This window comes from Canis lupus, chromosome X, assembly GCF_003254725.2.
Source record: "Canis lupus dingo isolate Sandy chromosome X, ASM325472v2, whole genome shotgun sequence".
Taxonomy (NCBI): Eukaryota; Metazoa; Chordata; class Mammalia; order Carnivora; family Canidae; genus Canis; species Canis lupus.
Genome location: NC_064281.1, coordinates 55,480,802 through 55,505,657, shown reverse-complemented (window position 1 = coordinate 55,505,657; position 24,856 = coordinate 55,480,802). Strand labels below are relative to the sequence as shown.

Sequence of the window (24,856 nt, the reverse complement as noted above, 5' to 3'; positions counted from 1 at the left end):
TCAGGCTGTAACGGTTACTGCATAGGCATTGTCACTGAGCCAGAGCCATTTAACCCGCCCTGGGTGGCTGGAGACCAAGCTTTAGACACCCCACAACTATGACATTCAGAATGGTTAGGGGAGCTTAAGGCTGCAGACAAGGGAAGGAGGGGCACGTGAGGGTTGGGTCCCTGCCTCCCCCTCCAACTCCGCTGTCACTCATTACCCCAACAGTCGCCCAGGGGGCGGGCCCGGGAGAGGTGGGGTTGGGGGGAGGGTAATCTTGGCAGGCGCCTGCTGCATGGCGTAGGTAGGCACTGTTGAGGGGGTGCGGACGCTGGGGGGTTGAACACGAGTGGGAAGCGAAGAGACACGGGGAGGGGGAGGGGGCCGGGAACCATTTGAATGAGAGGAGGGGATCACGGGTAGAGTGGGCTCTAGGAGGCAGGGCGGGCACGGGTGTGACGGGGGGGGCGGTTGGTGGTGGCAAGGGGGAGAAGACTCTTGAACCAGGTGAGAGAAGCAGGTGCGTAGATCTATTTTTTGTGGGTTAGTGTACTTGGCCATTCTGTGGAGAGGAGGTGCTGCCTTTCCCGAGGGCGGGCTTCAAAGCTCCGGAGGCTATCTTTTCCTCCTCAAGTAACGGGGCCCCGGGCGGGGGCTCAAGCTCCATCTCCAACGACTACGCTCCACTCCGCAATTTCCAGGCGGCCACTGGGCTGGGAGTCTCGCGCCGGGGGCCGGCGCTGTCTCGCGAGCCCCCTCCATGAGCCAGCCAATGGGGTTGGTTGCTGGCGCCGCCCGCCCGCCTGGTGCAGAGCGCTGGGCGCTGTGAGCGGCGCTGCCATTTAAAGGGGCCGCGACCCCTGTCCCGGCTGCTAGGGAGGGAGGTGGAGAAGGAGCGCGGGGCCGTCGCTGTCTGCAGTTCTAGGCTTGTAGCCGTTACACTAACCCTGCCGCAGGTAGGGGTCGGGCCTGATCAAGCCGAACCGAACCTGCTGGCGGGATCTCGCAGTAGCTGGGGGGGGGGGGGGTGTCTAAGAAGAGATCGTAGCTCCAAAATGTCTTCCTGTAAATGCCTGAGATGGGGGGTGGGCAACAGGAGAAGGAGGACTAGGGGAGCAATAGGAAGGGGGGACGGGGCTGAGGAAGTGGGCGACCCTGAAAGGTAACTGGGGGGGAGGGGTTAGGAAGGGTAGTTTGTGGGGGCGAAGGAAGGGCTGAGGGAAGACCTTGCAACGCGGGGAGGGGGGGTGGGGCCAGACAGGGTGGGTAAAGACAGGGGAGCTGGGGGGGCTCCAGGGGAGAGGGGAGGGGATAGGAACTGAGACCGCGGGGGTGGGAAAGGCTCTTGGTGGCAAAGGCCCTAGGAGACTCTAAGGGGGCGTTCAGCCCGAGTTGGGGGGGAGTGAAAGGTAAGGGGGGAGGGGAACTGGGAGTTGCAGTGGGGTGGTGGGGACAGGCGGGAGGGTGGAACGACGGACTGCCTGGCGAGTGTGGGCACCCGGCCAGGGCGGGGAACGCCTCTCCCCACAGGGGGCGCTGTATGGGGTGGGGGGAGTGGTCATTCGGACCAAAGCCGATGGAAATGCTTGTCGGTTGTGGTTGGGGCTGTTCATGAGAAATCAAGTGGATGATGGGGTGTGTCCCAGAACCTGTATAAGAAGGAATTCTGGCGAAGACCACCTCTTCTGCCCCCTCTTCTACTCCTAATCTACAGCCCATATCGAGTCATCCTCATGGACCCCAGTGATTTCCCCAGTCCGTTTGACCCATTGACCCTACCAGAGAAGCCCTTGGCTGGAGACCTCCCAGTAGACATGGAATTTGGAGAGGACCTACTGGAATCCCAGACTGCCCCAACTCGAGGATGGGCACCCCCTGGCCCTTCTCCATCCTCAGGAGCCCTGGACCTGCTTGACACCCCTGCTGGCCTGGAAAAAGACCCTGGAGTCCTGGATGGAGCCACTGAGCTGCTGGGGCTGGGGGGGCTGCTTTATAAAGCCCCCTCCCCCCCAGAGGTGGACCACGGTCCTGAGGGGACCCTTGCATGGGATGCAGGAGACCAGACCCTAGAGCCTGGACCAGGGGGCCAGACCCCCGAGGTGGTACCACCTGAGCCAGGGGCTGGGGCAAATCCCTCTTCACCTGAGGGGCTACTAGAGCCTTTGGCTCCAGATTTGCCAATAACACTGCAGTCCCCCCATATTGAAGATGAGGAGACCACCAACATAGCTACAGGGAGAAGGGGTTCCCCTGGGCAGGAGGAGGAGCTTCCCCAAGGGCAGCCACAGAGCCCAAATGGTCCCCCCAGCCCTTCAATGGGAGAGACTCTGGGGGATGGAATCAACAGTTCTCAGACCAAACCTGGGGGCCCTAGCCCTCCTGCACACCCTTCCTTGCCAGGTAGGTTGCCTAATCAGCTGGAGAATACAGGATGGTGAGAGGGTATGGATAAGGAGGCCATGGTTGTATGTTTGGAGGAGGAGGAGGAGGGTGGAGGGATGAGAGTAGGGAGATATAGAGAGTATAGAGGAGTTGGGAGTTTGGAAGGGGGTGTGTGGCAAAGATTAAGGAAAGTAGGGGTAGGGAGGCAGCTCAGTGGCTGTAGGAGAGGAATAGGGGTGAGGTTTCAGGGGGTGCATTGGGAAGAGTGGATTTGTTGGGAGACATTCCCTTTTTCTTACCCCAGTGAGCTGTTGGTGCCAGGGTCCTTCAGAATTTGGAGAGGACACCCTGCTTCTTGGTGCTAAGATCTTTGCAGCTATTTTGTTCTAGAGGATAGCAGGGTTTCTGGGTTTGATGAATGAAACTGGGTTCTGGAGCCACCAACAGTATAGTGATTTCAGGGGAATGGGAGAAATGCAGAGCCTAGAATTGTGTCTCTGATACAATTCAGAGGGACAGTCTGAACTTGAGAGGCTCTCATTTTCCCCCTGTTCTTCCTCTCCCAGGTTGTGACCAGGGTCTTAGGGCTTATATAACCACCTGAGTCCAGGGGAACCTATCCATACCTTAATCTGTCTTCCCCCTCCCTACATTTGGGTGGTTGCATTTGTTTTTGTTAGTGAACTACAAATTTTCTGATGAAAGATGTGCATTACCTGATTTTACTTAACTCCCAATGATTGGGACAGGCTGGTGGGGAGGCTAGGATTATTTTTTTTTCTTGGAGAATAGCCACCCCCCTCCCCTTAGTGCAGAGCTCGAGGTAACCCTGAGAGGGGCCCCAAGAAGCCACAGGCACTTGAGTTTTCCCTTTCAGTTCTGAGCAAGTCTTTCCCCAGGAATGGAGGCAGAGGTTGGGCCAGGGAGGGAGTAGTGAAGGCAAGCTCAAGATTTAGGCTGTTTTCTGCTTCCTTTGCAGGAGACGGCCTGACTGGGAAGGCGAGTGAGAAGCCGCCTGAAAGGGTGAGGGGGGAGGGGATTGGAAGGAGTCTGGTTCCCCCTATAGCTCTGGGAAGGACAGACCCTTCATTTTCCCTCCCAGATGTTGTTCTATGGAGGGTGTGTGTGAGGAGAGTTAGGAGGAGGGAGGGAGCTCTTATGTCTCCTGCTTCTTAAGGAGAAAGTCCAGCCTCCTTTTCTTCCCTCCTCCTAAGGGCTGGGCCAAGGGTCCCTATTCTCCTTTCCTCCTCCCATCTCTGTACCCCCCCCACCCTGCACTAGTGCAGCAGGCCCTTTAGCCTGCCCCTGGTGTCAGCTTTCCTCCCTCCCGTGTTTCTAAGGTACAGAAGAGAAGCGAGCGCGTTAGAAGAGTAGAGCCTCCAAAACCTGAGGTTGTGGATTCCACTGAGAGCAGTGAGTAGGACTTGAGGAAGTGTGACTATGTGGGATGTGGCGGGCCACAGATCCCCTGGTTCCTGTGGTGCTGCGCCCTGCAGAGTGTGAAGTGCCTGTCTCTGCCGTGGGTTGGCACGAGAACCAGGGGCAGTAGGGTAAATTGAAAACAACAGCAGCGAGAATGGAGTTTCCTGTTTCAGCTGAGCCATCCCTGTCTCAGAGTCTTCTCACTCAGAGCCCTCCCATGCCCTTCTCAGGAGATCCTGGAGTTAACTGAGGGAGAGTGACACCAGTGGCTTGAGATACCAGTGTAATGGGCGTGGGGGTGGAAAGGCAGGACCTGGGGGATGGGGAATCACTTGGGGACCCGGTATCAGCTGAGCTACCTGTTGGCTGGGGGACGGCCAGAGACCTGGTCCAGCAGCCTTTGCTCCCTGCCCCCTCTCCCCACCTCCTCAGTTCCAGTGTCAGATGAGGATTCTGATGCCATGGTAGATGACCCCAACGATGAGGACTTTGTGCCATTCCGGCCCCGGCGTTCCCCTCGCATGTCCCTACGCTCAAGCGTGGCACAGAGGGCCGGGCGCTCTGCGGTAGGCGCCAAGATGACCTGTGCGCATTGCCGGACGCCACTGCAGAAGGGCCAGACTGCCTACCAGCGCAAGGGGCTGCCTCAGCTTTTCTGCTCTTCATCCTGTCTCACCACTTTCTCTAAGAAGCCTTCGGGCAAAAAGACCTGTACCTTCTGCAAGAAGTATGTGAAGGCCCCAGGTGTGGGGAGGGCGAGGGAGCAGGCTAAGAATATTGGGTGAGGCAGAGACCATGTTGGCAAGAGCCTAGCAGAGCAGAACTGAGAGAGAGGCAGTGGAGGGAGCCCCCCCACCAGAGTAGAGAATATTTGGGGCCCCATTGTGGTCATTGGTCCCCCAACACCCGATCCCCAGCCCCCAGGAGGGATGGGAGTTGATGAAAGGAGAGGGTGGTGCCTAGTGAATGAATACTGAAACCTGTTCCCACCTCCAGGGAGATCTGGAACACCAAGGACTCCGTTGTGGCACAGACTGGTTCAGGAGGCTCCTTCCATGAGTTCTGTACATCTGTCTGTCTCTCCCTGTACGAGGCCCAGCAGCAGCGCCCAATCCCCCAGTCTGGGGATCCAGCTGATGCCACTCGCTGCAGCATATGCCAGAAGACTGGAGAGGTGAGGAAGCTCGATGGGGGCTGATTTGCAGAGCCTGGCTAGCCCTGACCTGCCCCTGCACTCCTGGGGCTGCAGGGGCCAGGCCCTGTGGAAGAGGGGAGTGGGGAGGAGAGGCAGCCATCGTGAGGGAGCATATTCGAGGATAGAGCTTCTCCAGGATGTATGCAGCCGGCCTTCCTTGCCTCCTGGGACCTCACCATCAAGTCGGCAGCCTGATGTGCAGGTTGGGGGGTCCCTGGGCCCACTGTCTGCTGTGAAGGTGTAGGGTGAGGCGGGGTGGGCCATCCTTGCTTCGGGGTGGGTGGTGGTGCCCAGGCCCTAGCTCAAGGTGTGCATGTATGTGTATGGCAGGTCCTGCACGAGGTCAGCAATGGCAGCGTGGTACACCGGCTCTGCAGCGACTCTTGCTTCTCCAAATTCCGCGCCAACAAGGGACTGAAAACCAACTGTTGTGACCAGTGCGGGGCTTACATCTATACCAAGACCGGGAGCCCTGGCCCTGAGCTCCTCTTCCACGAGGGCCAACAAAAGCGGTTCTGCAACACAACCTGCTTGGGGGCGTACAAGAAGGTGGGGCCGAGGGAGTAGTTTGTTAGAGGGCTGTGGAAGGGGGTGCGGTTCCCGGGTGACGAATAAAGGTGCCTGATAGGGTCGAGGGCTGGGAGGAATAAAACAAATAAAGGGGGCTTCGATTGTATCTGTTATGTTTTATTTTTGAAGCTGGCTGGTGGACACACAGGTCTTTGTTATATCATCACCTATACTTTTTTTTGTATGCCTGAAATCTTTCATGTTTTACCAAATTTCACAAATAAAAGTGAAGGGACAAATCCAGCCTCAGCCTCTCCTTCCCCATCCTCACAGAAAAACACACGTGTGTACCCATGTGTCTGGTGCAAGACCCTCTGTAAGAACTTTGAGATGCTATCACATGTGGATCGTAATGGCAAGACCAGCTTGTTCTGTTCCCTGTGCTGTACCACCTCTTACAAAGTGAAGCAGGCAGGGCTCACTGGTAGGTGCAAAGCCCTCTTCTCTGAGACCCCTGCTGGCCTTCCTTCTACCTCCCATACTCCCTTCTTCTAAAGTAATCCCTGCTGCCCGACCTCAGCCCCGGGCCACATCTTCCCATGGGTTTCCTGTTCCACCTCTGCCCTGCCTTACACCTTCTGTGTGCTCTCTCTTTCTCTCTCTGTCTCTCTCTTTCTGTCTCTCTCTCTGTCTCTCTCTCTGTCTCTCTCTCTCCCCCTTTCTCTCTGTGCCCCAGGCCCTCCCCGACCCTGCAGCTTCTGCCGCCGCAGCCTCTCTGACCCCTGTTACTACAACAAGGTTGATCGCACAGTCTACCAATTCTGCAGCCCCAGCTGCTGGACCAAGTTCCAGGTACTCCAAACCCTGGACCAGGGATTAAAGAAGGGTGTGGTGACAGAGAATGGGGATGAGAGAATTGGGGTAGGTAGCCCTGGGCAGAGCAAAGAACAAGCCCGACCCCCTCCCCTCACCCTTCCCCGCCACCACCACCACCACCACACACCTCCCTTACTTGTCTTCCTTCCCTCCAGCGCACAAGCCCCGAGGGGGGCATTCATCTGAGCTGTCACTACTGCCACAGCCTCTTCAGTGGCAAGCCTGAGGTCTTGGACTGGCAGGTAAGACCCCCGCCCATCCCCCGCCCCGCAACAATGACCTCTGGCCTGGCCACACCACCAGACATCTGTCTGAAGGGCTCTTTCCACTTGGCTATCACCAGACCCAGATGTCACAGCTCTATCCTCCCTGCCCCTGTGCCCTCATCTCAGGACCAGGTGTTCCAGTTCTGCTGCCGGGATTGCTGTGAGGACTTCAAGCGGCTTCGGGGTGTGGTGTCCCAGTGTGAGCACTGCCGGCAGGAGAAACTCCTGCATGAGAAACTCCGATTCAGTGGAGTGGAGAAGAGCTTCTGCAGTGAAGGTAAGGAGGTGGGGAAGGGGCAGAGAGCCCTGTAACCTCACCCCTCTCCCACGGACTGGGCAGGGAAGGGAGGGCTGGAAGTGTGGCCTGTGGGGCACATTCTGGGCACATTCTGCTCAGAATGCACTCCTCTTCCCCTCCCATCTCCTGCTCCCCTCCCCTCCGTGTCCATCCAGAGGCTTTGGGCTCAAGAGGCTGTGGGAACTTTTACGTGGACCACCTTGAGAAGGTGGGGTCTCAGGGGGCCCTAGGTGATCTCTGTGTCTCAGGACTCCTCCCTCTTGCCCTCTTTCCAGGCTGTGTGCTGCTGTACAAACAGGACTTCACTAAGAAGCTGGGGCTATGCTGTATCACTTGTACTTACTGCTCCCAGACCTGCCAACGGGGGGTTACCGAGCAACTGGATGGCAGCACCTGGGACTTCTGCAGCGAGGACTGCAAGAGCAAGTACCTGCTGTGGTACTGCAAGGTGAGGGGTGTGGTGCGTCAGAGAGGGGGACAGGGGCAGCAGGAAGCAGGGGCTGTAGCACTGACATGGGGGAGGTGAGTGGGCCCATCTTCAGGGAGGGGGCTCCAGCTGGCCCATCTCCCAAGGGGAGCAGCATGGCTTCTCCTTGGGGCCAAGGGCCCAGAACATTTTAAGCAGGCAGATCTGACCGTGTCCCATCGACACCCCCAGGCTGCCCGGTGCCATGCCTGTAAGCGCCAGGGGAAGCTGCTGGAGACCATCCACTGGCGCGGACAGATCCGTCATTTCTGCAACCAACAGTGTCTGCTGCGCTTTTACAGCCAGCAGAACCAACCCAATCTGGATACCCAGAGTGGGCCTGAGAGCCTTCTGAACAGTGAGTCCTAGGCAGCGGGTGGGGGCGGCACACTCTGTTAGAACCGGCCTGGACCCTTCTGACCCTGGGCCTGGCCCCTCTTTTCTTCCACTCATGATTACATCTCATCCTTGGCCAGAGCTCCTGGTACTGTGGTCTCTTGTAGCTTCTGGATGGTGCAGCTACTAGGGGGAGCCTTGTTTGAAGGTTCTTAGAGTTTGAGTCTACTATGTCTCTATCAAGGATGTGTTTTAGGGAATGAACCCACCCAGGTGGAATGGGGGATGTGGGCACCGTAGTTAGTTTTCCGAGAGAAGGGAGCATCAGCATAAGCTCTACCTTTAGAGAGACTGAAGACCATTGTTTCTAGAAGGTTACCTCAGCCCCTCCACTGTTTCGGGGGGATTAAGCTTCTGAGGGTCATCTGCATGGAAGGTCTTAAATTGTGAGTTCTTGGGGAAACTATTTTTTGGTCTTCTTGGCAGCCAGGAGCAAAGAATCTTCTTGGCCCCCATTGCTGGGGCCCAGAGAAGACTAGATCTGGGCTGGCAAGGAGGAGACTTTCTAGGTATCCATTTGCATTTAGTGCAGCTCTTAATGGAGCTCTCCTGGAACAGGGGAGGAGAACTGAGAGCAAGGTCCCCAGATGAAAGCATTCATCTGTTGTTGTTGTTTTTTAAAGATTTTATTTATTTATTTGAGAGAGAGAGAGAGAGAAAGAGAAAAGTACCAGCAGGGGGAGGGGCAGAGGGAGAGGGAGAAGCAGACTCCCCACTGAGCAGGGAGCCTACTGAGGGGCTCGATCCCAGGGCCCGGGATCATGACCTGAGCCTTGACCTGAGCCAAAGGCAGACGATCAATTGACTGAGCCATCCAGGCGCCCCTATCTGTTTTGATCTATAGGTCATTCTTCTGAGTCAAAGCCCCAGACACCGTCTCAAACCAAAGTGGAGAACAGCAATACAGTGAAGACCCCAGAGGAAAATGGGAATCTGGGCAAGGTCAGGGCCAAAGCCGAGGGGTTGGATGGCCTCAGAAGAAAGTTTGGTGAGTTGGCAGCACTGACATTCCTGTCTCTGCAGATCCCTGCAAAGACCCGAACGTCTCCTACTGCTTCCACCCCTCCTCCACCCCCACCGCCCCCAGCAACACCCCGCAAAAACAAAGCTGCCATGTGTAAGCCACTGATGCAGAATCGGGGGGTTTCCTGCAAGGTGGAGATGAAGTCCAAAGGGAGTCAAACAGGTGAGCTGGGGTACCTAGACATCGTGGGCTGTGCATTCTGTAGTCCTAGGTCTCTAGTCCTGTGCTCAGGAACCAGATAAAGGTTTTTTTTTTTTTTAAGGTGGCTGAGGTATGGTGCATATAGTTGTCCTAGATCCATAGAGTTATCTCTCAACCTTTGGTGCGAGGGCAGGTTTGTCATGCTGAGTGGGTATTAGAGCTTTTTGGGGCAACGAGCAAGCATCAGGTCCCAGGCCAGCTGTGATAGATCTGGCAGAGGCTCTGAGCAGACCCCCTCTCTTGTCAGCAGAAGAGTGGAAGCCCCAGGTGATTGTGCTGCCCATCCCAGTGCCCATCTTCGTGCCAGTGCCTATGCATCTGTACTGCCAGAAAGTCCCGGTGCCTTTCTCAATGCCCATCCCGGTAATTCTCCCTGCCCTTCGGCCGCGGTTTTTTCTACTCACTTCAGGACCAAGACCTACCCTCCTCCACACTCTGCCAGCTGCCCCCACCCACCACCTGCCGCTGCCGGTTATTGGTGGCTAGTTGGAATGTGTGCCTCCAGGTACCTGTGCCCATGTTCCTACCCACTACCTTGGAGAGCACAGACAAGATTGTGGAGACCATCGAGGAGCTGAAGGTGAAGATCCCTTCCAACCCCTTGGAGGCCGACATCCTGGCTATGGCAGAAATGATTGCAGAGGCTGAGGAGTTAGACAAGGCCTCATCTGACCTTTGTGGTATGCCATGGATGGTGGTAATGAGGGACACAAGGTGCTACCAGTCTTTCTCAGCCTCAGGGGGTGGAGCGTGGTGATCATGGTGCCTTCCCGGGACTAGGGAGTAGTTGGGAGCAGCCCCTGAAGGCCTGTGACATCACTGGGTAGGAGTTGCGGTGATTAAGCCACCTTCTCCGCCTCCCAGATCTTGTGAGCAACCAGAGTGCAGAGGGGCTTCTGGAAGACTGTGACCTGTTTGGGCCAGCTCGAGATGATGTCCTAGCCATGGCTGTCAAGATGGCCAATGTCTTGGATGAGCCTGGGCAAGATTTGGAGGCGGACTTCCCCAAGAGTGAGTAGGATGCAAAGTGTGTCCAGTGAATACAGTAGCATTCTGTGCCATCAGGCGACCTGAGCATGACCTTAAACAGTGCTCCTTGTGACCTGGGGCCGAAAGGCTCTCCTGGGCACTTAGTGCCAGAGATACTGCAACAGGTACTGACAGGTATGCCATTTTACAGCTGGGTCTTGCACTTCTCTTCAGTCATGGTAAGGCACAGAACCTAAAACTTACCATCTTACCCATGTTTAAGTGTGCAGCTCAGTAGTGTAATGAACACTCCCATCGTCATGAGTTTTGGTATTTGTGTGCCCCTGAGCATGTTCTTGGGATGACTTTGCTGGTTCTTCTTGCAGACCGTGAAGCTGTGTAGGAGGCTCACCTCCAGGTGAGCAAGTGGGAGGCTCACCTCTGGGTTGAGGTCTTAAAAATTGAATTTCTTCTTCCTTTCCTCTCTTCACAGATCCTTTGGACATTAACCCTAGTGTAGACTTCCTGTTTGATTGTGGCCTTGTAGGGCCCGAGGATGTGTCTGCTGAACAAGATCTTCCCCGCACCATGAGGAAGGTGAGGGTTGGGGTGCTGGATCCACCAAAGAGGGGAGGAGGCTCAAAGAGCTTGGGAGAGGATCTCATAGCCAAGCCAGCAGCCTTAGTTTGACTGCCCTGGCCTCTGTTCTCTACCATCATGAGAACCAAAAAATAGCCAAACTTTCTCTTTCCCCAGTTCACGAGGTCACCAGGGCTGTTTCTGGGGCTCTGTGCTCTGGAGGCTGGCTGTGCTCTTACACCAATCCCCAGCTTCCCTGGTGGTCCACGCTATCCTAACTAGCTTCCATGGTGCCTGGGCCTTGCCTCAGTCACGCCTCTCTTCTCTCTCCCCGTCCAGGGTCAAAAGCGGCTGGTGCTTTCAGAGAGCTGTTCCCGGGACTCCATGAGCAGCCAGCCTAGCTGTACCGGACTCAACTACTCATATGGTGTCAATGCTTGGAAGTGCTGGGTGCAGTCAAAGTATGCCAATGGAGAAACAAGCAAGGGGGATGAGCTGCGTTTTGGCCGTAAGTACCGGGGCAGAGAGGGTGGAAGTGGAGGAAGGTACCCTATGGGGAGGAGAGTGGGGAGAGGAAGAGGAGGGCCAGTGCTGTGAGGACATGAGAGTGTCTAGAGGATAAGGCTGTGGCCACCCAAGGATATCCTGTGAAGATGGGGAAAAGCTGGAGTTATAGAATAAGGGGAGAGGCCATCTAGGTTTCAAGGCTGAGGGCTTTTTTTTTCTCTTTCTTTTTATTTTTCTTTGAGATCGGTGGGTTTGTTCTGGAGCTGGATGTGACTAAGGGATGAAAGGATTAACAATGGAGCTAAGTGCAATTCTCCATGTGCAATTTTCTTAATCCCATCCACCTCTATTGCATATCACTGCAGCCAAACCTATGCGTATCAAAGAGGATATTCTGGCCTGCTCAGCTGCTGAACTCAACTATGGTCTGGCCCAGTTTGTGAGAGAGATCACTCGACCCAATGGTGAACGATATGAACCTGATAGTATCTACTATCTGTGTCTTGGCATCCAACAGGTACTCCTTCCACACCGCCTAACTTGCCATCATTCTCCACAGAGGAGGCAGGGTCCCACCAGAAATGATTCTGTCCCACTCCCTGTTCCTCACACTGTCTCTTACCCTGAGCAGGTCCCCTCGGTAATCCTCAGACCCATCCTACAAAGGGAAGGATGGGTAGAGCCAGGTTTCTTGAGTCAGGTGGTGGTGGTGATGGTTAGTTCCCACTGAGAGAGGTGGGCTGTGCATTGTGTGACGGAGGGGGCGCTGGCCTGGTGAAGAACCAGCTCTGACACATCTCCTCCAAACTCCCTCCTCTTCTAGCAAGGCCCCAATACCTCAGAGTGGTGGGTGTCCTCAGGAAAGAACATTCTGGGTCCCATAACCAAGCAGCTATTTCTCCCACTGCCTCCTCATCACCAAGGGCGCCATGCTTGGGGCCTTCAGCATCATGTCTTTCCTCTAGAACCTAGAGTCTAGCTTTTGTATGTATGTCTGGTTTTCTTTCTTCAGTACTTGCTGGAAAATAACCGAATGGTGAATATTTTCACGGACCTTTACTACCTGACTTTCGTTCAAGAACTCAACAAGTCTCTGAGCACTTGGCAGCCCACACTCCTCCCCAACAGTAAGGGACAGAGACATAGCAACCCCTATGCCCTTTCCTTCACAGTTTTTCAATATGCCATTCCAAGGGTTCCTGAGTTCCTTGGTCTGCCACTCTTTACAAAGGGTCAGAGGGGAGGAGTTATATACCAGAGGCCTCAGGGTTTAGAGCTAAAGGAGCCAGAGTCCCCATCCTTGGATGTGACTTAGGTCTAAAGAGCCTATCTCTGGGTCTGAAAAAGGTGGCCTAGGTTTGGTTGGTAAGTGAGGAAAGAAAAGAAGGCATTGTGGGACCACTCGAGATTTACATCTACCTGCCTATAACGAGGGTGATGCGAGAGGCCCCAAATGCAGGTGGAAACCATGAAAAAATCCAGTTTGGGTTGCCTAGGTAGTTCATTCAGTTAGATGTCCAACTCTTGATCTCAGCTCAGGTCTTGATCTCAGGGTCGTGAATTCAAGCCCGGCGTTGGACTCCACCTCCATGCTGGACGTACAGCCTACTTATAAAGAAAAAAAATCCAGTTCTGTCTCTACTCTAGCAGAGTATGGGGGAGGGGCTCTTACATGCAGTGGCCACTTACCTAAAGGGTACGGCATGGGAAATGCTCGTGAGCGGGTTATCCAGGGTCAGAAGTGGCTGGGTGTGGGTGGTGGTCCAGTCACTATCACTTCTCACTGGCCCTTTCCCCTTGACTGTTGCAGATACTGTGTTCTCCCGGGTGGAGGAAGAGCACCTCTGGGAGTGCAAGCAACTGGGGGTCTACTCGCCCTTTGTCCTCCTCAACACCCTCATGTTCTTCAACACTAAGTTTTTTGGGCTGCAGACAGCGGAGGAACACATGCAGCTGTCTTTCACCAATGTGGTCCGCCAGTCCCGCAAGTGTACCACCCCCCGGGGTACCACCAAGGTGGTGAGCATCCGCTACTACGCCCCGGTCCGCCAGAGAAAAGGGCGAGGTATGAGGCTGTGCCCACCCCCTTATCCCTGCCTGCTCTCTGCGCCCATGCTACACCATCCCCACCAGCTTGGCCCACTCCTTTGCTTCCCTACCCTTCCGTCCCTGGTCCCCATGTTCACAGAGCCATTATGAACAGCTGGCCCTGCCACCTGCCCCAGCAGTGGCTCTTGCATAAATAGGAGGTAGCTCAGCTGCCTGTTTCCTGGCTTTCCTCAGTTCAAGGTCATTTACTTTCTCTGGGGGCAGGTGGTGTGGCCAAGGGAAGCTAGGTAGGAAAGCTGTTGGGTGTGTTTGGCTGTGGGGGAGAGCTGCCAGTGTGCAGAAGAGGCTCTCCAGTGTTCTTTGGGCATGGTAGAGACTGCACCTTGATTTCCATTCTGGCCCTGGAGTGCCATGCCATCTGAGAGCAGTTTCCAAGGTCCCTGCTTTGGACCCGAGCCTCCACCGGGGTTCCACTGGGACTCATGTGCTGGGGCTGGCACTGTTGCTACTTCTCTATCCTGGAAGGTCAGCCTGGCCTTGCTGGCAGGGCCTGTCTTATGAGCATGTGTGCATAACTTCTGAGGTGACTTCTTTAGGAAATCAATTTGGGAGAGATTATAAAGAGAGGCTTTGGTGGCGAGAACCAGGGAGGCCTGCAGAGCAAACCCCTCACCCCTACAGAATATCTGCTTGGTGTGGGGAGACTGACCGACTACTTCTGCCTTTATTTCTCTTTGAGGCTGTATTTGGTGTCCTCAGGCCTTCTGTGTCCTGAACCATGCTCTTGGAGGTGGTTTTTGCCACCACACTTTTGATGACTCTGGGTCATTTGCCTCCTCTATAGACACGGGTCCTGGGAAACGGAAGAGAGAAGATGAAGCCCCTATCTTAGAGCAGCGTGAGAACCGCATGAATCCCCTCCGCTGCCCTGTCAAGTTCTATGAATTCTATCTCTCGAAATGGTGAGTTGGAGGGTTTGCAGGAACGGCATCAGCATGGGGACTATGGGGACTCCAGGGGTCCGCCTTGCCCTGGTATTGATCTCTATCCTACCACCCCTCCCCCACCCCCACTGTCCTTACCATTGCAGTCCTGAAAGCCTCCGGACTCGCAACGATGTCTTCTACCTGCAACCTGAGCGGTCCTGCATCGCTGAGTCACCTCTCTGGTATTCTGTCATCCCCATGGACCGCAGCATGTTGGAGAGTATGCTCAACCGCATTCTGGCTGTGCGTGAGATTTATGAGGAGCTGGGTCGTCCTGGGGAGGAAGACCTGGACTGAGCCCGTGTGCTATCCATGTCCGTCTCTCACACCAATATCTGTCCTGGGACGCGTCCCACAGGGCGACTGGCCCAGGAACCAATGCTACTCATTCTGAGGGGCCTCGACTGCCCTCATCCATTCCCTGCCCTCCCTAGGAACCCCTGGCTTTTACCTTCGTCCATGCCACTTGACAACCACAGGGCCCCAGTCCTCTGTACTCTGGGGCTGGGCTCCCAGTGATGGGCAAAACGCGGCGAGGCCATTTTCTTTATGCTTCAGAGCAAACCCCTTCTCCTGGGGCCAGACCCTGGATAGGGAGTTACTAGCTCTGGTGATCCTGTTGGCTTTGGGTTTCCTGACCAATCCCACATAGGTAAAGCTCCCCAGTTCCTAGGTGCGGCCAAGGGAAGAGCCCAGCTGCCTTTTCTGCCTGTGTCCACTGCTTTCTCTACTCTTCTCTGGTACCATGCTGAAGGGTCTTTTATGAATGATCTGAAAGAAACTCTGAAAGTGATGAGGGGACCATCTACCTAAAACACAGAGCTTATTAGATCATCTTCCCCTCCCATAAGATAACTGGTGGTTGGAACCCCCTCTCCACCCCTGCAAGCACCAAGCCTTGGTGCTGCAAGTTAAAAAAAAAAACTTCTGAATGCTTTCTTTTCCTTAAAGGCAGAAAATGACTCTAAGTACGGAGAGCTGACTCCTGTCCCCTTGGTTTATGTGTTTGTCTCTCTCTGCCATCTTAGGTTGGCATGAGCCATGATGTCAACATGCTTAGCCCCCCTTCTGTAACTGCCTCCCTTTAGTTCAATGGACAGAGTTTCCCAAGGCAAAAACTACCTTCTGACCTGGACTGGGGCTGGGTGCCCCACCCTTGTTCCTCCCCCATCGTTAAGAGCCAGGCCAAGCCTGTGGGGGCCCCAGGTCATGCAGGATGGGATCTGTGGTCAAAGGATGGGTGAGGAGCCGTGGGCAGGGGTCCTGCCCCCACTGCCTCCATCTCTCTTCTCCATCTTGCCTTTGTAGCTCCAGAAAACTGTTAGTGTCCAGCAAAGGGGATACCCAGTTCTTTCCCTGTGGCTTTGCTGTTCCCCTGCCTCCTTTTTGTGTTTTTATAACTGTCACCAGTTTAGCCACTGTTTAAATTGTATATATTGTTCTGAGGCGTCTGGCCTATCCCTTCAGTGAGCCATGCCCACCCTTGTGTTGTAGTGAGAAGCTGTTGTCATGACTAACCTTCTGTCTCTGGAATTGTTTGTTTCAAATAAAGAATTAAAATTGTCTTTTGCCTTCTCTGGGCGAGGGAGAGCAGTGTTTGGAGGCATGAGGGATATGGAGGACCAAGGCCAGACAGCCTCAAAGCTCTCGAGGGGTGAAGAAGTGAGGTGTCCTGCCCCAGTTTAAGAGTCATTTATACCTGCCTCACTGAATGAATCCACTAGGAAGATGGTCCTCTTTAAGTTTCCAAGTACTTGAAGGGAAAAAATTCAACAGCTACCTGTTAAGGACCTACTATATTAAAGACCTAAGATGACGAGCTTCAGAGAAGACAAAGTTTAATTAGACCAGAGTCCTATCCCAGCAGGCTCCCAGGATACACAGTTGAAAGACAAGCAGAATGAAATAAATCTTTTTTTTTTTTTAGATTTCATTCATTTCAGAGAGACAGAGTGAGAGAATACAAGCAGGGAGGAGGGGCAGAGGGAGAGGGGGAAGCAGATTACTCACTGAGCAGGGAGCCCGCCAAGGAGCTCAATCCCAGGACCCTGGGATCATGACCTGAGCTGAAGGCAGCAACCTAACCAACTGAGCCACACAGGCACCCTGAAATAAATCTATCTAGTGCTATGGGAGAATAGAGGAATAAGGAACTCATTTCCAGCTTATGAGGAGGTGTGTGCACTGAGCTCCCTGAGGGCGATGGCATTTGACCTGGGCCTCAGTAAGTGGGAGGGGTTGGGGGACCCACACAGTCAAAGCCACAGGGAAGGGAAGTGTGAGGCTGAGGTTTGAGGTTTTCCAGCCAGGGGAATGACTGGATCCAATCTGTTGCTTTAGGGAGGAGATCCCCACAGCAGTATAAAGGATGGGGGGTGGAGGCAGGTAGGAACTGGGGCTGATAGGTTCTGTGGGCCTTGATAAGGGCTGTGGGGATAAAGAAGAAAGAGGATGGATTCAGATATATTTTTTAAAGGTTTTATTTATTTGAGAAACAGAACACAAGTAGAGGGAGTGGCAGGCAGAGGGAGAAAGAGAAGCAGATTCCTCGCTGAGCAGGGAACCTGACACAGAACTCGATCCCAGGATCCTGGGATCATGACCTGAGCCAAAGGCAGATGCCTAACCAACTGAGCCACCCAGGTGCCTGGATTCAGATATTTTGAAGTCTGCAGGATCTGAAGGAGAGGAAAAAAGTGAGCGTGAATCCCATATTTCTAGCCTTGACAATTAGGGGAGTGAGATGCCTTTAACCAAGTTTAGAAATAAGGGCAGGGTGGTGCTATTTTGTTTTTGTTTTGCTGGGGAGTAGGAGAAGAATGGGGTTGGTAAGTTGAGGTTTTGGTTATGTTGGATTATGAGACTCTCCTGAAATACCTCGGTTCTGGCTGTGCAATATGGTGAAAGGAACACCCAAATTTGACTTTCTACTCGTGGCTCTGCCACTAAAACCTGGACAGGCCTACCTTTTTGAGCCTCACCTTAAAAGTGCATTCATATTCTGCTCTTTCTCACAGAACTGTTGTAAAATCCAGATGGAAAAACGGACATGAAAGAGCAGTATCAGGGCATCTGGGTGGCTCAGTCGGTTAAGCATCTGACTCTTGATTAGGGCTCAGGTCATGGGATTGAGCCCTGCAATGGGTGTGGAGCCTGCTTAAGATTCTCTCCCTCTCCCTCTGCTCTTCACCCCCTAAAAAAAGAGAAAGAGCAGTATGGACGCTAGATGCTACCGTACACACTAGGCAGTTGGAAATGTGGGTCTGAGGCTTAGAAAAGAGATAAGGTGTTTATTTTTTGGATGGGCTTTATTGGAAGTACACATGGCATGTAACCGAGTATAGGTTTAAGGGTTATGGCTATGCTGATTTGATATATTTAATATATCACAAAATGGTTACCACCATAGTGTTAGCTAACACCTCCAGCCCGTCGCAAATTACCATCTCTTTGTTTTGGGGGTGGGAACATTTAAGATCTACTCTTTTAGTGACTTTCAAGTGTATAATATTGTTGACTATAGTCACCATGCTGTACATTAGATTCCCCAGAACTTATTCATCTTATAATTGGAAATGTAGAGCCTTTGACCAAATGCTTCCTCATTTCCCCCACCCCTAGCCCCTGGAAACCATTTTACTACACCATTTTACTCTCCATTTCTATGACTTCATCTTTTTTTAGGTTCCACATCTGAGTGAGATCATACAGTGTTTGTCTTTAACCTCTTTTACTTCACATAATGCATGAGATGTCAATTTATAGGTCATCTGTAAAGAGCTAGCTAGCCTAAACTCTGGGATTGGAAAAGATCACTAAGGGAGAATTAAGAGAGAAGGGGGCCAAAAAAATGGTACCTGGGAAAGTATCTCCAATTAACCAGACAAAGGCACCAAGAGGGAAAAATCAGAGAAATAGGTGGAGCCCCAATCCGCCAGGTAGAACCACTTGATCAAAAGCACAAGGCCCTCGCTGTCAGGATTATGCAAGTACAGGGTAGGCATTCCCACAACCCTGAGAGGGAGTGCCTCCTTAAACTTTGCACTCTGGGTGCCTCAATTGGCTTATCCTAGTCGTGACCCTGGAGAAGACTCACACATCAATAAAATAACCTGGATACAATGCAATTGTTACTCATTGTTTCCCAGGAAATCAAAAAGCCCACAGAGGTGACCTGGGTGCTGAGTTTCCATGGGAATGAGCATAGTTTGTCAGGCAGAGTAGAGAGGTGGGGATCAATATGCACAAAAGGCATGGAGGTAGAAGAGAACACAGTGTCTTTAGGGGTGGGTGGTTGGGCTTCAGAAAAGGTAGAGGGTATGATAAAAAAGGGTAAGAAGTCACGGGAGATGTTGCTGAGAAAATGGGGACCAGGGTGTGAAAGGCACTGAATGCCGTGCTATGCCCTGCTATTGTGACCAACCAATCTTACTTGGTCTGGGACTTTCCCATTTTTTCCTTTTTTTATTTTTTTATTTTTTTAGAGGGAATCTAAGCTCAACATGGGGTTCGAGCTCATGAACCTGAGATTGAGACTCACATGCTCTAACCCACTGAGCCAGCCAGATGCCCCAGGACTTTCCCAGTTGGGTAATGAAAAGCCAACATCCTGGGAAACCCCTCGGTCCTGGCAAAGCAGGCCAATCATATTGTATCCTCAAAGTAGTGGAAAGCCGTTAACGGATGTTTGCACAGAAATGCAAGATTCATGCTTCAAGGGGACCCTTTCATGTCTAGATGAGGAGGATTGGATCTGTAACTGACCGGCCAGTTACAGGAAGGCAGTGCTACAAAAATGGTTACATGCTTCACCTTTGGCATCTGGCAGACGTGAGTTCCAGTTTCCCGCTCAGCTCCCTTTTTCAAAAAATTTATTTATTCGTGAGAGACACACAGAGAGAGGCAGAGACACAGGCAGAGGGAGAAGCAGGCTCCCCACAGGGAGCCTGATGTGGGACTCGATCCCAGGACTCTGGGATCACGACCTGAGCCAAAGGTCGACGCTCAACCACTGAGCCACTCAGGTGCCCCTCAGCCCCCTCTTTCTGAGCTGTGGGGCCTGGGCAAGTAACTTAACCTAATGTAGGCCTCAGTTTCCTAATCTGTAAAATGGGGACAACAATGCTAGTTACCTCTGCGAGGGTTGAGGAGGGCAGGAGATACCATTGAGTGCATAGCCCAGCACACAGTAAGCAATTAATAAATGTCAGCTTTTCTCATCCAAATGAGCAGTTAGGAGATCATCATCGCCAGGTCCCAAGGAAGGCAGGAGCACAATGCTAATGCTAAGGGGGAGAGGAGCTGGAGAAAGATGTGGGACACAGAATTTCCAAGACTTTGTATGTTGGCAAACTATATTTTCACTTGAATGATTTTTAATTGGTGGGAATTCTCGGGGGGATCTGCATCTTTAGACTGCATTATGAAAGGCTTTGTCTCTTGGAAAGGAAGCTGGAGGGAAAGAGAAAGGGGCAAGGGGACACCGCTGGAAAACAAAGTGTGGCTTTGAGATCCCTCAGGTGAAGGCAGAGAAACCATGGCAGTTTCAAGGTTGATCTTGATTTTACAGGCGGGGGGGTCGGCGGGGGTGGGGAGGAAGTAGGGGTTTTGTTTTAAGCAATCTCTACCTCCAGATTCAAAAGTTGACATTGATTTAACAGGTCAGGGCAGCCTGGGTGGCTCAGCAGTTTAGCGCTGCCTTCAGCCCAGGTCCTGATCCTGGGGACCCAGGATCGAACCCACGTTAGGCTCCCTGTGTGGAGCCTGCTTCTCTCTCTGCCTGTGTCTCTGCCTCTCTCTCTCTCTCTCTCTCTCTCTGTGTGTGTGTGTGTGTGTGTGTGTGTGTTTCATGAATCAATAAATAAAATCTTTAAAAAAAAAGTTTTAACAGGTCAGGAGCGTGGGGTTTTTTTTTTCATTTTTGTTTTTAAGCAATCTCTCCATCCAGTGTGGGGCTCAAACTCACAACTCCAAGATCAAGAGTCACGTGCTCTACCCACTGAGCCAGCCAGGAGCCCCCTTTTGAAATTTGTATTCTATTTTGTTCAGGTAGAGGTTCTGAATAACCATTTCTCGCTTCTCACTGTCTTTCCTGCACTCTCCAAAGTATCTTGCGTATGGACAGTTTTTGAATCCTGCTCCAGGCGGAGCTCCCTGGAGAAGCCCTCTCCCTCCAGACTGCCCTTCTGTCTGAGCACAGGACAGCCTCTTCCTCAACGTCCATCATTTCTCTCTCTTAACCTTAGGGATCCCCAAATGCATATTTCATTTGCCAGCAGGTTCACGTTGAGGGATACTTTGATATATCACACTGAGGTCCTCCCATCCACTGCTGTATCCTGAAACACTTCCTAAGGCAGTGTAGCCCTCTATATTTTGGTATAGAGGAGACAGAACAGATTTTGGATTAGAATAGGTCTAAATTTTGATTCTAGTTTTGCAATTTTAGCGTGTGCAACCTTTAGACATATTACTTAACCTCTCTGAGCCTCCATTTGCTATCTACAAGGACAGGTAGAGCTACCTGGCCATTATTGAGATTATGTATGTAAGTGCTTAATGTAGTACCAAATCTGGTCCACACTGGGTGTTCCATAAACACAGCCTCCTTTCCTTTGATCCACTTACATTCTTTCTTTCTTTTTTTTTCAAGTAGGTTCCATGCCCAATGTGGAGCTTGAACTCATGACCCTGAGATCCAGAGTCTCATGCTCTACCAACTGAGCCAGCCAGATGACCCCACTTACGTTATTTCTAAGTCTGGTAATAAAGTTTAAAGTTTCAGACTATGATTGAGACACATCCTTTTCTTAAAGTGACATTAAGAATTGAGACACACCCCTCACAGCCATCCTCCTATGTATATGTAAATATGGTCATGCAGACTGTGACATATGTATGAAAACATACAGATTTCCTTACTGAAACACACACACATGGCAATTGACAACTGGGCAATCAGGAAAGCATGTTATTGTTTTCTTTGGGTAAATACTCCGTAGTGGAATTACTGGATCATATAGCAATTCTGTTTCTGTGTGTTTTTGTGCGTGTGTGTGTGTGTGTGTCTTTTTTTTGAGGAAACTCTGTATTTTTTTCCACAGTGGCTGCAACCAATTTCTATTAACCATCAACAGTGCATAAGAGTTCCTTTTTGTCTACATCCTCACCCAAGCTGCATTATTTCTTGTGTTCTTTATTTTGGCAATTCTGACAGATGTAAGGCGATATCTCATTGTGGTTTTGATTTGCATTTCCCTGAGGATTAGTGATGTTGAGTATCTTTTCACGTGTCTGTTGGCCATCTGTGTGTCTTCTTTGGAAAAATAACTCCTTGGGTCTTCTGCCCATTTTTACTCAGATTATTTGGGGTTTTCCTGGTGTTGAATTTTATAAGTTCTTTATGTATTTTGGGTATTAACCCCTTATTGGATGTATCATTTCAAAAAGATAAATGCACTCCTATGTTTATTGCAACATTATTCGTAATAGTCAGTACATGGAAGCAACCCAAGTGTCCAACAAAAGATGAATGGATAAGGCACCTGGGTGGCTTAGAGGTTAAGCATCTGCCTTCGGCTCAGGTCATGATCCCAGGTTCCGGGATCAAGGCCCAAGGCCCCTCAGGGAGCCTGTTTCTCTCTCTGCCTATGTCTCTCTGTCTCTTTCTGTCTCTCATGAATAAATAAAGAAAATCTAAAAAAAATGAATGGATAAAGAAGATGTCCTAGACACACATACACACACAGATATTACAAAGCCAAAAAAAAAAAAAAAAAGACTGAGATCTTGTCATTGGCAACAGCAGGGACAGACCTAGAAGGTATAATGCTAACTGATAAAAGTTAGGGAAAGACAGGTACCTTATGATTTCACTTGCACATAGAATTTAAGAAAGAAAACAAATGAACAAAGACAAAAAAGACAAACAGAAAAATAGACTCTCAAATATAGAGAACAAACTGATGAAAAAAAAAACAAACAAACAAAAAAAAAAAAAAACTGATGGTTGCCGGGGAGGAGGTGCATGGAGGAGGGTGTGTGGAGAAACAGATGAAAGGGATTAAGAGTACATTTATCTTGATGAGCACTGAGAAATGTATTGAACTGTTGAATCACTATGTTGTACACCTGAAACTAATATAACACAGTATTTTAATTATATATATAATTAAAATCCCAGGGGAAAAAAGAATAAAGTTGAATGTGAAATTTTTAAAAAATACAGCATGTTACTTTGGTGAGACAGAGGTTAGCTCAATAGCTGAGAGAGTGAATACAGCTGACCCTTGAACAACATGAGTTTGGACTGTGTATTGAACTGCATACATAGGTCTGCTTATATGTGGATATTTTTCGATAAATACAGCACAGTACTGTAATATATTTTCCCTTCCTTACAATGTTTTTAAAAATATTTTATTTATTTTTTTTTTAAATTTTTTTTTTAAATTTATTTTTATTTATTTATGATAGTCAGAGAGAGAGAGAGAGAGGCAGAGACACAGGCAGAGGGAGAAGCAGGCTCCATGCACCGGGAGCCCGACGTGGGATTCGATCCCGGGTCTCCAGGATCGCGCCCTGGGCCAAAGGCAGGCGCCAAACCGCTGCGCCACCCAGGGATCCCAATATTTTATTTATTTGAGAGAGAGAGAGAGAGAGAGAGAGAGAACATGAGTGTGGGGGAGCAGCAGAGGGAGAAGGAGAAGCGGACTTCCTACTGAGCTGGGAGCCAGATGTGAGCTCAATCCCAGGACCCTGGGATCATGACCTGAGCTAAAGGCAGATGCTTAATGGACTGAGCCACCCAGGCATCCCTCGTTATGATTTTCTTAATAAAATTCTCTTTTTTCCAGCTTACTTTATTACAAGAATACGGCATATAATACATATAACACCAAAAATATGCATTAATCCATGCGTTAATCCACTATGTTATAGATAAGGCCTCCAGTTAATGGTAAACTATTAGTAATTAAGTTTTGAAGGAGTCAAAATTCATACAAGGATTTTCGACTGCACAAGCGTTCAGCGCCCTACCCCCACATTGTTCAAGGGTCACTGTAGTTGAAGGATGGCACAGGTAGTGAGATGAAATCATCATATCACATACTTGTTTTTTTTTATTAAAGATTTTATTTATTTATTAATTAATGAGAGACACAGAGAGAGAGAGAGGCAGAGACACAGGCAGGGGGAGAAGCAGGCTCCATGCAGGGAGCCTGACGTGGGACTCAATCTTGGGTCTCCAGGTCTCCAGGATCATGCCCTGGGCCGAAGGCGGCACTAACCCGCTGAGCCACCCGGGGCTGCCCACATACTTGTTTTTTTAAATAAAGTTTTTATTTATTTATTTATTTGAGAGAGATAGTGAAAGAGAGCATAGAGAAGGAGAAGCAGACTCACCACTGAAAAGGGGGCCCCACGCAGGGCTTGATCCCAGGACCTCGGAATCACGACCTGAGCCAAAGACAGATGCCTAACTGACTGAGTCACCTAGGTGCTCCCATACATCACATACTTATATAGAACTTACTATCAGGGCACCAGTCAGTTAAGTATCCAACTCTTGATTTCAGCTCGGTTCATCATCTCAGGGTTGTGGGATGGAGCCCCACATAGTGCTCCATGCTTTTTTTAAAAATTTTTATTTATTTATGATAGTCACACACAGAGAGGAAGAGAGGCAGAGACACAGGCAGAGGGAGAAGCAGGCGCCATGCACCGGGAGCCTGACGTGGGACTCGATCCCTGGTCTCCAGGATCACGCCCTGGGCCAAAGGCAGGTGCTAAACCGCTGCGCCACCCAGGGATCCCATGCTCCATGCTTAATGTGGAGTTTGCTTGTCCCTCTCCCTCTGTTCCTGCTCACACTCTCCTTTCTTTCTCTCTCTCTGATATAAATAAAGTCTCTTTTTATAAAAAGAAAAGAACTTACCATTGACTAGGCACTGTTCTAGGTTCTCTACATATAATTATTACATCTAATCTCCGCTATAGCCCTTTGATATAGTATGATTGCTATCACTGTTTTACCGGTGAGGAAACTGAGCTACAGAGAGGCCAAGTAACTTGGTTAAAGTCATACAGGTAGGAAGTGGAGCATGCTCTTAATCACTATGCTATACTGACTTTCCAGAGAGGTTCCAATTGAAATGTCAAGCCATCTTGGGGCATCTGGCTGCTCAGTTGGAGGAGCACATGACTCTTGATCTCGGGATCATGTGTTCAAGCCCCACATTGGGTGTAGATATTACTTAAAATAAATAAACTTTAAAAAAAAAAAGAAATGGAGAACCATCCTGTGTAAACTATCCTTTCTCCGTGAGGTCCACAGTCAGATCACTCTGCTCATTCTTCCATAGGTCATCATCACTCTTAATGCTTCTGTTTGTGCCAAGGGCTGCCCTGACCTGGATCTCCTTGAGATCTTCACAGTCTATATGAGTACCAAATTGCCTGTAAGTCTAGGATAGTGTAGAGTCTAAGCTCCTGTGCACACTTCTAGGTATGGTATATGAAACCCCTCATGGACTGGCCCCAACCTACTTTGCCAGTCTCACCTCCTACTATGACACCCACCCCATCCCATGCATTCTATGTTCTAGTCACTCTGAACACACCCTACTCTTTGTAGACTCTGAACCTTTGTGCATGCCTCTCTCTACTTCCCTACTGCCCTTAATTCAACAGGCTAAGCACCTACTGTGTGTTGAGGTTATGCAAGCAATTTCCATACAATTGGA

General features: G+C 51.0%; 1 protein-coding gene across 8 annotated transcripts; it reads left to right on the top strand.

The window, feature by feature from the left end:
• The first annotated feature begins 228 nt into the window (after positions 1-228).
• On the top strand, positions 229-15,675 carry ZMYM3 (zinc finger MYM-type containing 3). Of its 8 annotated transcripts, none has more exons than XM_049107799.1 (25): positions 229-289; positions 1,700-2,385; positions 3,347-3,390; positions 3,714-3,780; positions 4,222-4,516; positions 4,786-4,963; positions 5,315-5,533; positions 5,828-5,978; positions 6,231-6,346; positions 6,526-6,612; positions 6,763-6,913; positions 7,210-7,382; positions 7,593-7,758; positions 8,641-8,738; positions 8,820-8,982; positions 9,272-9,384; positions 9,527-9,701; positions 9,886-10,032; positions 10,484-10,587; positions 10,909-11,077; positions 11,442-11,593; positions 12,089-12,203; positions 12,887-13,141; positions 13,970-14,087; positions 14,216-15,675. In XM_049107799.1, exons 2-25 carry the CDS (start codon positions 1,719-1,721, stop codon positions 14,406-14,408), a joined length of 4,116 nt encoding a protein of 1,371 aa, XP_048963756.1. In that variant the 5' UTR covers positions 229-289; positions 1,700-1,718; the 3' UTR covers positions 14,409-15,675. The 8 variants fall into 8 exon arrangements, with proteins under 8 accessions (XP_048963756.1, XP_048963755.1, XP_025321929.1 ...); XM_049107798.1 differs by having other exon boundaries at positions 9,269-9,384; XM_025466144.3 differs by having other exon boundaries at positions 3,708-3,780; positions 9,269-9,384.
• Positions 15,676-24,856: the final 9,181 nt, after the last annotated feature.

Coding starts and splice junctions, on each gene's coding strand:
- ZMYM3 (XM_025466144.3), top strand. CDS start 1,719: ATGGACCCCAGTGATTTCCCCAGTCCGTTTGACCCATTGACCCTACCA. Junction 6,613..6,762: donor CTGAGGTCTTGGACTGGCAG/GTAAGACCCCCG, acceptor CCCTCATCTCAG/GACCAGGTGTTCCAGTTCTG. Junction 8,739..8,819: donor AAAATGGGAATCTGGGCAAG/GTCAGGGCCAAA, acceptor CTGTCTCTGCAG/ATCCCTGCAAAGACCCGAAC.